This window comes from Dasypus novemcinctus, chromosome 2, assembly GCF_030445035.2.
Source record: "Dasypus novemcinctus isolate mDasNov1 chromosome 2, mDasNov1.1.hap2, whole genome shotgun sequence".
Classification (NCBI taxonomy): domain Eukaryota; kingdom Metazoa; phylum Chordata; class Mammalia; order Cingulata; family Dasypodidae; genus Dasypus; species Dasypus novemcinctus.
This window is the reverse complement of record NC_080674.1, coordinates 163384564-163396864: the sequence shown is the minus strand read 5'-3', so window position 1 is coordinate 163396864 and position 12301 is coordinate 163384564. Positions and strand designations below refer to the sequence as shown.

The 12301-nt window shown below is 39.9% G+C and overlaps 1 protein-coding gene across 4 annotated transcripts in view; it reads right to left on the bottom strand.

Moving 5' to 3' along the window:
• GRIA1 (glutamate ionotropic receptor AMPA type subunit 1) overlaps window positions 1–12301 on the bottom strand; it is a 341795-nt gene that overhangs the window by 144779 nt on the left and 184715 nt on the right. For all 4 annotated transcript variants that reach the window (XM_058281096.2, XM_058281089.2, XM_058281088.2 and 1 more), the window contains exons 4-5: window positions 11499–11683; window positions 5555–5608 (exon numbers count right to left, since the gene is read on the bottom strand). In XM_058281096.2, coding sequence (XP_058137079.1) covers window positions 5555–5608; window positions 11499–11683 — 239 coding nt within the window. The remainder of the gene's footprint in view (window positions 1–5554; window positions 5609–11498; window positions 11684–12301) is intronic.

Here is a 12301-nt window from a genome sequence, read left to right as displayed (position 1 = left end):
TCTCCTCCACGAGCTTATAGGACAATGGAAAGGAACACAAATATTTGTGAATCACTGTCTATTTGCAATTATGGTAAGTGAAGCATGCATGGGGCTATGGTGGCATAAAACAGTATATGACATTTAGTCCGGGAGGGGGGGGGGTGGGGTTCAAGGATCTCAAAGATAACACCTTGTTAGGAGACATTAAATGACTTCCTTTCTTACTACTGTTATTAACAGTGATGACTGATGATGGTGATAATAACATCTTTTTGAATGCTAACTTTGGGCAATATTAATATAAGTGCTTTATTTACATTTTCTTGCTTAAGTTTTATAAGACCCCATGAGGAGGTAAAGAAAATCACTTTTACTTTTTCACAAAGCTGAGGAGGGTAGGAAACTTTAAACTATTAAGTTTAAAGTCAGAATTAAAACCCCAGAGTCACCCTTGCAACTACTGTGCCATCTGCTTCACCAGGGGCTGCAGGAACCAAATGTGACTGGATGTGGCACGGGGACAGTGGAAAGAGAAGTGCTGAGAAGAAAGTGGGTGAGCGCGGCCTTCCAGAAGGAGTCGACAGACTTTGCACCATAGGGGAGCAAGGAAACTAAAGAACAGTTTCTTCTTAGGGCTGATCTGGCAAAGGGGTGGCAGGGAGCTGGGGGCTTAGAGTAGTTGCCACATGGACCCAAATCTCCAACTCTAACTTTCCACGGGAGTTTATCTGCAACCACCTGGTAGAAACGCCTGATTGCTCTGGTCCTCATGTGCCCCAATAAGACGTGGGATGACCTGAGCCCACTGTCTTCCCCACAGTTTCTTTACACTCTAGAAATTACAGGTACCAGGCATCAACGCGTAATGGAAAAGGCGTCCTAAAGGAGTTTGAGAGCCTGAGTTTGAATTCCAGGTCTTCACGGCCACTGTAGGCAAGAACTAAACTCAAGCCCTCTTGTCCATCCACTGCCATCTCATGCTCAGCAGTCACAATAGCCTAGCAGTAAGAACATGGACTTTGGGGCTGATAGACCTGGGGGGTGGGGGAAACTGCAGTTCTGGCACTTTATAAACTCTGTGACCTTGGAAAAATCACTTCACTTTTCTGAACCTCAATTTCCTTACCTGGAAAATGAGAATAATATTCTCATTTAACTTCAAGGGCTATTGTGAGAGTTTACTATATCTGCATTAAAATGATTATCATAGTGCCTGGAATGTAGAGATCATATGATAAATTGTAGACGCTACTGCTATTGCTATTGTTGTTATTAGTTATTAGTGGGTTTAAAGAATTCTAGTTCAAGGGCTCACATGACTTGGCAGGAATGCAGTTAGCCTGATTGTCCTAATCTTGTATCCACATGCCTTGTTTTTTGTCAGTTTAGGAATTGAACTCCACTAACTAGGTGCCTGCCTTCCTCATCTGAGGCCTACCCACTAAAATCTCTGAGCCGCAGTTTCTGCATCGGTAAAATGGGGATGGTGAATTTATCTTTGCTTACCTCATGGAAGAAGTGTGAGGTTCAAAACCCAATCCCATGATTCATGTGAAAACATCAGGTACTGTTGTCATTATTCTCATCGCTTTCCCAGGAGGCCCCATAGGGTCCTCCCTGAAGGACAATAAATAACTTTGATGTTTCTCAAACTGGAGTCTGCTGGATCTTGTATAAGTTGCCTGGGGTCTGTTTCGATACTCTAATCATCAATATTAATAATCTGGTCATCCGTCCCATGATTTGGGTACCTGTGTTTGCAATTTCAGTGTTGCCCAAACATTTAATTGTCAGTGCAGTGTTTCCCAAACTGGCTCTGTAGGCACATTATGAGGGTCCACTGGTCCGCCACTTTGAGAAACACTAGTTTATTTAAGGTTTGCTGCTTGTGGGCCACAGAGAAAGGAGCTCTAACTCTGGAGGGCTCTGGTTGCCAGAGAGCTGTTATGACCACAGTCTCAGAGCAGTGAGTGAATGGTGTCATTGCTGGGATTTGGGGGAGACCCAGTGGCCCACATAGATGGTTTGGCCTTCTAGTGGGCTCTAGAACCCAGGTGTCTTTCTAAGAAATGGCGACACAGTGCTCCAGTGTTTGCCTGGCTCAGGTTCACTTTGCGGAAACACCAATGCTATGAAATATATGTACACATCTATTCTATCAAATACATATAAAATACAAATATGCATTATATATATGTTTGTGTGTATGTTTTTACGTATATACACATACACACATTGACACAAAAATGACCGGTAGATTCAGCAGATGGAGTAAGAATTCCCCACCTGTGCAGAGCACTTTTAACTTTTTAAGACATGGTGGCATTGGCAACACATTTTTGTCTCCCTAGTGACACTATGAGTGGGTAGATCAGGAACTATTATTCCCAATTGACAAGATGAGGAAATTGAGGGCTGGAGAACCGCCTAAATCCGCAAAGATATGAAAGGTGGTGTCTGGACCAAAAAAAGCAGGGATTTTTGACTCCCATTCATAAGTCTTCTTCTCTGACCCATACTCTCCTTCCCTCTTCTCTTCTAGCAACCCTCCAAACCTGGCTATTTGAACCCCACAAGCATCCCTTCCAAGTGATTTTCTAGAATAGAGCTGGTGGCTACTTTGAAGCTCTTGCATTCTGACAGTGACAGAAAGAACTACTAAATGAAAGTGTAGCCCCCTCCTTTTGTTAAAACTTTCAAAGACTTCCTTGGTCTCTAACTCTATAATTACACCCTAATCACAAACACTCTGGAGGAGGGGGTCAGCACCATGCAGCAGCAGGCTAATTACGTGGCAGAATTTCTAAAAATTTTCATCTCATAAATTATGTTATTTCTCTGAAGGGGGAAGAAGAAAAACACCACATACTTAACTATGTTTCAGACTGAATTAATTAGTAATTTGAAGCCTAATTATCAACTAATCTATTGGAACATGCAAGTCTTTTGTATTTGGATGGTATATGCAATTTGCATCCTATTAGCTGGCATTTGTAAGGATTTGAGAGCTCCTTAGGTCAGAAGAAGATAAATAAAGATCAGAAGGATACCGAAACCCAAGGGGCTGACTTGGTGATGTTGTAACTGAGCTGTCAGTGGGCAACAGATGGAGGCTGGCAATGTAATTACCTGGGGTCTTTGAGCAGCCTTGCTGGTGTATAATTTCTATCTTTCTCTAGAGGGGTAATTTTGCATGTCCACACCCTTCTGTGCATTTTCAAGCAGGAGGGTGCCCAAAAGGTCTGAAAGGAAAGATGCCCTGGTGTAGCGGAGAAGATACTGGATGTTGCACAACTAGTCTTGGTGCTAGACCTAGCTTTATTGGAGACTTAATTCTTGCTGTTTCTGGTGTTACAGCCAAAGCAATTTCGATGGAGTCCACTTCCAGGGTCCCTTTTAGCATTAAGGAGCTGGGATTCTAGGGATGTTAAGAGCTTTTCTCACAAAAAAATTCCATCATTGCAAACAGCTTTTGGGAATGAGACCTTTGGTTCCCCAGAAGTCTTTGGATGTCCACCACAATTTAAGATGCAAATATCACTGTGTCATTAACATCTGAGTTCAATTAGCCTATCTCAATAAGCTCATCTTGTTACCAGTGCGATCCTGAAAAACTGGGACAGTCAATGAAGTTTTGAAAGGGAAAGGAGGGTAAGACAGGGATGTATCTAAGGCTGAAGACCAAGGCAGAAAGAGGGACAGAATTAAGGATTAGGCAGGATGATTTGGTCCCACTTTTATATCTTGCCCTTTGTACTTTACCTGTGGCATCCTTCTACTAATGTCCTTTGTTCCAAAAATAAGTAGAGAAATATCGATTTTTCATTCAGCTAGTAATTAGTGTTATTGGGAGAAAGAATCAACACAAAATAATATGGCTAACACTGAAGATAGTATAATTTGTTACAGATAAAAGCTAAAAATCACATCTTAATGGAAACACAGAAAATTGCAAAGTTAGACCAGGGTAATATGCAAACTTTGTAGAAAAAGTTACCAATAAGAAACATTGACAATCATTCAAACTGTCATATGGCAAAATTTGTTATTGGGTTAAAAATGTATGGAAGATGCAGCTACTTTAGAAAACAATTTTGGTGTTCCTCAAAGTGTTAAAAGAGTTATCATATAACCCTTCATTCCTCCCCTAGGTATACACTTAAGAGAAAAATTGTACACAAATGTTCATGGCAGCATTATACACAATATTAAAAAGATGGAAATAACTCAAATGTTCATCAACTTATGAATGGATAAACAAAATGTGGCACATTCACACAATGGAGTATTACTGGTAATGAAAAGGAAGGGAGCAAAACACAGCTTAAACATTTTTGAATCTTGAAAAAAACATGCCAAACAAAAGAAGACAGTTGCAAAGGACCACACATTGTATGATGCCATTTATATGAAACATTCAGAATAGGTAAATCTATAGAGACAGAAAGTAGATTAGTGGTATCCTAGAGCTGAAGGACTTTGTGGGGGGTGAGGAGGAATGGAGAGAGACTGTTAATGGGAAGAGGGTTTCTAGGTTTTTTTTTTTAAGGAGGTACCAGGGATTGAACCCTGGACCTCATACATGTAAAGCAGGCACTCAACCACTGAGCTACACCTGCTCCCCAGAGGGTTTCTTATTGGGATGATGAAAAATTCAAAAATTAAGTTGTAATGAGGATTTCACAACCCCATGGCTATGCTAAAATCATTGAATTTTACACTTTAAATGGATAAACTATGTGCTATGTGAATTACATCTCAATAAATATCTTTAAAAATGGAACTAAAGACAAAATAAAATTACATTTGGATTTGGAAAATAATGATGGAAGAATCAAACTTCATAATAAAAAATGTAGATGTGCAAAACATAAACCAGTAAAAATACACTTGTCAGAAATAATGGCTACAAAAGAAAACTCATAATGGCACCTGCTAGTAAAATTGAATATGTATAAAAAATGATTTGATGAACCAAGTCTTCTTTATAACATTGAAAATAATTGCACTCAATTAAAAGAACTATAGTACATTAAAGTGAAAACAATTTTTTAAAAAGACAGGCTTATCTCAGTTATATAGAAAGGTAAATAAAAAACTAAATTGCCATAATATTGTTCATGCTGGAAAATTATTTCTGGGTGGCTTGTCATTACTACTATAATTATGATTTAAATGTTTGTATCTATAAACAGTAGAGCTATCACTGGGGTCAAAATAGAGAATTAACAAGAGTGGGGTAAAAACATCTTATATTCATTCAAAGATATGGTGATTTTGTCCTTATTGCCAAGGGACAGAGCCAACTGAAGCTACAATGTGATGACTGAAGAAGTCCTGCCCACCAGCACACTCCATTTCAAGGAAGGTAGGAGGCTTATCAACTATGTGCTAAGGTTTGGCAAGTAGGGACATGGGCACAGAAAGGTAAACTTAGTACTGTCAGGGCTGAAGGCAGCTCTGAATTGCCCCTTCCACCCATGCAGTGCATAACAGCCAGAGAACATAGAAGCAAGTTAGATCCCCAAATATGGAGAGACCCCAAACTGAGATCCTGCAGTGCTCCACTCACCAGATTTGCAAGGATGTAGTGATAGCCGATGCCATTCTTCTCCAGCTTTATAATCTACAAAATACAAATGGAGGGGATTCACCACTAATAATAACTATTAAAGATACAAGAATGTCAATAACAATATCAACTAGCATTAATTGAGAGCCTACAATGTGCCTGGCTCTGCTGCAATTACTCAACCTACAATATCCCAATCATCCAAAGATGCTGGTGTTGTTACTGTTTTCATTTTACAGAAAAGGAACTGAGGCGCAGAGAGGCTAAATACGCTCCCCAAAATCAGCCAGTTATTAAGTTACTGATACAGGATTTGCAGTCAAGTTTTTCTGCTTCCAGTGGTAGAGTGGACCCAGCCAGAATGTTCATTTCACCTCTTCCTCCACAAAGCCCTGCCTGTACATGGAAATTCTTTCCTTGGTAGGAATCTTGTGCTGTATTTTATCCCCTGTTGATGCCATGACAATAACTGCTGCTTGGATGAACAGATGGATGGGTAGATAGATGGGTGGTCAGATGGGTAGGCCCACTTCTTCACCTTCAACTCCTCACATTAAGCCAAGTTCAGAGGCAGTTTCTGCTAACACTAAATCTTATGCCTTCCTTCCTAAGCCAGTTAAGAGTACTTGAGATGCTAATAGATCATTCAGTTAGAAGGCTGGAAGGGAATGTCAGGAGTGGTCCAACCCCTCATTGCATAGATGGAAAGCTGAGAACTAGAGAGGTGTTGACTTGCCAAGACCATGCAGTAGTCTGGTAGCAGTGTCAGACTTGCCCTTGTGACTCCTAGCCTTGCTTCTACATCACAAAATCTCCTCATGCTGTCTGATTATGACAAATCATTAAATGCCATGGTTCCCAAACACCCCTCTATTCTAAGTCCATACAGTCCCAATCATTGCAGGCAGGAAACATATTTGTGGATAGACCTACCCAGAGGTTTGCCTGGGCAATCAGAAATACCATCCAACAAGGAACAGATAAAACTACAGGCTTAATCTCACCTGACTTGGTTCTAGCCCTAGCTCAGCCTGTTCATTAACTTGATCTATTTTTTTCATTTTTTTCATCATCAAATTAGGGTTAGTATGCTCCACTCAGTGCTTCTCTCCATGCATTGTTGCAAGGAGATATAAAATATATGAGAAGCACTCGGGCTTCTTCCCTAACTGAATAAATTTCAAGGTTATTAAAATCCACATTCAGACATCCACTTAATTGGATGTATATGCATAGCAGCACACATATTTTTTATGTGGGGAATAATTAAATGCAAGCACAAACAATGAATGCTCTGAAACAGTGGTGAGACTATGAAATTCCAGGCCACAGAGCTCAAATACTATTGGGATGATAGTTTTATTAATAATTCTTCATTACTTTTTCATTTTCTTGTCAAACGGTTTGCTGCCCTTTCAACAATGAGATGCCTTTATCAAAACCGTATTCAGTTTCTAATAAACACAAACCAACAAATAAAAGATATTTCAAATCCCAGCATGTTCAAACAATGGAGAATTACAATCCCTGTAGTATGAAGTTACAGGGCAAAACATATGAAACAGGTTAATAATTAACCACTTTTGACTTCTAAAAATCAGCAATTTTATATGGTGAAATCAAATACCAATTTTCCTATCCACCTAATCATCTACTGCCCATTGACACACCTTCTCTCCTTTCCTATCCCCTTTCACAAACATTGATTAGGTACTTATTATGTACCAAGAAGATTGCTGGGGATACAGTAGAAGTGAGGCAAACATGGCGTTTGCCCTTTCTGGAACTTACAGTTTAGTGAGAGGTGACCTATAATAAACAGATAAATGGATGCATGCACAGGGTTACAGACCAAGAAAGGTATTATAAAGGTAATATACAATTTCACATGGGGTCCATCATCTCACTGCCCCATTCCCTCAAAGCTTATTTCCCTTCATTGCCTTTATTCATGATCTTTGTGTCTGGAATGTCCTTGCTGATTCTTTCTGATCCTTCATATTCTTTATGACTGATCTCTACTCACGACTCTTCTGTAAACCCTTCTGCAGTTAATTAATCCATTAAACAAACATTAATTGAACACAGACTATATGTCAAGCACCATGCTATGTGCTGGGGATATAGCTGTAAACAAGAGAGGCTAGGTTCATGCTTTCACTGAGCAGAGATGACATTTTAGTAGGGAGCCAGATAGTAAATATATAGATAAAGGAACAAGATTTCAGTAGGTCAGAAATCTATGAGAAATCTACGATGGATGGCCCCTCAGGTCCTGGTCTCTATACCCTTTAATTCACCCTTTAAATCACACTTTATTTAATGGCTGTATTATATAATTTGGCGCCTTGTATATTAATAAAGTATTATATTCTAATAACCCTGTTTCCCTGCTCAAAAACCTCCACTGACTGCCCACTGTTTATAGAAAAAAACCCTAAACTCTTTAGATTGGTTTCCAAGGGCATTCATGACCACGCCTATTCACCTACTCTTATTTCCCAGTAGATACTGAACATCCTCCATTCAACCTAACGAGCCATGCTGTGAACCTCAGTTCTCGCATGCCCTTGGGACCTCCCTGTGCTCCCTTCCTCCAGCTTTCAGGCTCTGATCCATCTGAAGGCTCCCTGTAGAAATGCAGAACCAGCTTATGATCAGATATTTCTTAGAGCCTTCATTGATTTCCTATTCTTTCAATTCAATCAAAAACTATTTGTTGAATACCTATTAAGTACCAAGCACTGTTCAAGGCACTCGGGATACAGCAGGAAGTAAACAAAAGAAAATTCCTTGTCCCCGTGGAACTTACATAGTAGTTAGGAGGCTGCAACAGAAACAGGCAATTAGTTTGCTATTTGCAATTTGAAATCACTGTCTCCTTCCTTAAACAAGGTAGAACATTTTGTATGAGGCTGAATGGATCCCAATTACTGAGGATTATATAGTCTAGATGGTCAGATATGTGAGTTTCAAGATATGTGAGTTATTGTCACTACCTAGTTCCTGAAACAAGGCAAATCATTCAACCAATTAGAATGCCAGCCATCGCATTGAAACAAGGTGAGTAAAGTGGTAAATGAAGTAATGTCTAAGATCTTCCAATTAAATGATCTTATTCGAATAGAAAAGTCCAACAATTTAAAAAACATTATTGATGTATCATAATATACATTACCCATATAAACAGGTCCCTTCCTTACAAAACCCTGAGTCTATCTTTCGACAGGGGAGGTAGCTATAGACAGAAGCAAAAAAGTTGAGTTTTAAAGAGTTTGGGACCTATAGTCAGACCAACCTGGGTTTGACTTCTTGCTTTGCTTATATACCAGTTATTGGATTTTAGGAAAGTATGATCACTTGTTTCTTTATCTATAAAACAGGGGAATTGATAGAAGCTGTTTAATAGAGTTGATATAAGGATTAAATGGGATTATACATGGAAAGGGCTGGTCATAGTACCCAATGCACAGCAAAGCACAAAAACAGGAGCAGTGAGTATTATCTTTACCATATGCAATATGGGACAAATCATCAATCTATTAAAAATACCCCATTACTCTTTGGCACTTTCTCCAACTCTTATCTCAAGTTATCTTTTTACGAGCCCTGTACAAAAGGAGTCTTCATTCCTATTTTACAGATAAGTATGCTGTTGCCTAAAGAAGGAAGTGACTCGAAATTCTGTACTAGTTGGCAGTATAAATAGCAAAGATGGACAAGCACATATATCTCACTTACTCTGGGGCAGGCTCTAGCATAAGTTCTTTACAGGTATCAATTCTTTTAACCCTCTTTAGAGCCCTTTAAAGGTTGGTATTGTTCTTGTCATTGTTGTTGTTATTCCTCTTTTACAGACAGTAAATGGTGGAGCTGAGATTTGAACTAAGGCCAGGCTGAGCCACACTTTGTTCAGTCAAATACATCTGGTTAATGCCTTTAAGAATCCCTGACTTTCAAAAATCTCTCTGTTGCAATCCCAAGGCTTCTGAGTGATTGCTGAGCTGCTGCCGAGCATCCCTGTGGGGACTCCAGGAGTCTTGAGTGCTATTAACAAGCTTTGTCATGTTGTCAAGGACTTGGAACCACCATCTTTAATTATATGGTGCTGTACAAAAATGATTGCATAATCTACTCCTTGCTAGCACATGTGAATACACAAATGTGGTCTAAAAGGACATGTGATTAAATCACAAAGGCCTGCTGATTCTGTGGTGGGCATATGCTTTAGTTCTGAGGACCAGTGAAATCAAGATGTAGAGACCTTTCGCTAAAACTCTGGAGGTTGCAGTGCTCACTGATAGAATGTACAATTGCTTGATTTCTCAGAGAAGTGGGTGTGTTTAAGGAAAACAGTAGAATGGAAGGTGCCTGCTGCCTCGTGGGACTCTTAAAACAGGTCAGTGGGCCAAAGGGATGAGATGCCAAATGCTGGATCAGAGGGTGGCAGAACCAGGACATGAACCCAGGAACCTGGCTCAACATCCTGTTTTCTTAATGTGCACTTTAACATGCAATGTAATATATTCTGAAACAATAAAAGGAAGCATTGAGAGCAGGTCTTGGGTCAACTGACCTGAGAACCAGTTGATGTTCTGTGTCAAGGCTCTCACTGTTTGTGCTCTTTCATAAGGTCTCAGTAGTAAACTGAATTATAGGAGGTATAAAGGAAGGCATCTAGTTTCACCTAGCAAGAACCCTTTTTAGGACATGCAAGGCAACAGGTTTTTCAACTCCTTCCCGAGAACTTCCACAGACAAGGCGCTAACTACCCCGAGGCAAACTTCATTCCATTTTGGGCAGGCTTTGTGGAGGAAAATTCTCCTTCCTACTGAGCCAACCCTGCCTTCCTGTGCTTTCCATCTCTGTGTCTTAGTTCTACCTCACCTCTCTTTCCATTTTCAAAGCAAGAGTCACTTAGTGATTCAACTTTTGTTCAGAGAGAAGGAAAAAGATGGAAAAAGGATGATGAACTTCTTGCCTGGTCTGTCCTTCCTGGTGACTCTGAGCAAGACATACCACTCTGGAGGTCTTACAGATGTGTGTCAAGGCCTGGACTCAATCAGTGTCCTAAAATTTTAAACCCAAACTCCCTTTTGGATAAAGAGAAACCTCTCAAGCTCCAGGAGGTTTAGCTATACCTCCTCCACACTGGGCTATGCTCCCTTCCTGCTCGCTTTTACAAAGAGGACAGAAATTATCTTCTCTATGTCACCACTGAGCAATGTAATATATATTCTTAACCAATACTATCTTCATATTGTACTTGGGAAAAAAGTCTTTTATTGGTTTTCCAAATATACTCTTGGTAGAATGCACGTGCTTTTTCAAACCCAAATTCTCATTCCCCTGTTTGTCCCATGCCCACATCTTCCTCACCTTTCAGATCTTAGCATGATTATCATTTATCATCAGTAACCAATTATCATTTCATCAGAGAAGGCTTCTTTGCTCACCCAACAGTCAAATTCTACTTCTATTCTTGCTAGCTATGATTTATTAGGCATTTATTAATGTTTAGTTTTTTTCAAGTATTAACTCATTAAATCCTCAGAAAAGTCCTATGAAGTAGGTGATATTATTATCCTCATTTTTTTCAGATGGAGAAACTGAGGCTAGAGTCCTTAAAAAACTTGCCCCTGGTTACAATGTATATCTCTTTTAGACTACTAATTACAATTTTAAGTTTACTTTTATTTGTCTGACGATTTAGTTAATCTCCATTTCTCTCGAAAGCTCGTATGTTCCATAAGGACAGGGATTATGTATCTTTACTCCTAATCTATCTGCAGGACCTATAGCCATGCTGGGCACATAGCCCCACCTCAACAAACAAATGCACTGGGCTTTCTAGCAGCGATCCTCGAGCTCAAAATGTCTCTTTATCTCTGTTTTCCTGCTCCCTTTGCTGCTGCCCACCCTGAGCCTTTGCTGCCCTCACTACCTGGCCCAAGATAGCATTGAGGCGTTCTGATTCACAGTCCACCACCACCAGTCGCTCCTTTTTCTTCTCCAGGTCCTGAAAGAGCATCCGGTACCCCTCCTCTGTGGTTGTCAAAATGTTGACAGCAGTCACCTGCCAGTTCTTCTCGGCAGCTGTGTCAAGGACTTTTTGCAGGACAGACAAACCTGGAGATGGGGTGAGCAGGACAGAGAAGTGACAGATAACCAGTATACACACGAACCACCCCACTTCTACCAGACATTCAACCCCCCAATACCCCTGCTCCACTCCTCCACCAAGTTTAGCTCCAGTTTCTCTGACTGTACAAGTCTGAGCTAGGTTGTATTTCTGACCCCAGTGCATAATAAGCAATGGGGCTAGCGCTTATAATAATCTTTGGGGTGAGACCATCTGAGGCTCAAATCTTGATGCAACAACATACTGCCTAAATGACCCTGCACAGGCTATTAGTCTCTCTAAACTTAGTTTCTTCAATGGTAAAATGGCAATGTTTTAATAATACCTACATAATAGTATCATTAGGAAGACTAAATGAGAATGCCTGATATTAGGTAGAGTCTGATATATGGCAAGGGCTCATAAATGTAGTTGTTGCTATTTTGGGCACTCAGTAATTGCTTACTAAATGTGTCAACCTGTCCTCCAAATAGAAGCCTAATAACTATTGATTAAACGAGTGGCTGTTCAATATATTCTTAACACCTAATACATTGCTTTATACACAGTAGGTATTCAATAAACATGTAATGAGTAAAACTACTTTCTTCTGATTCATAGCTACT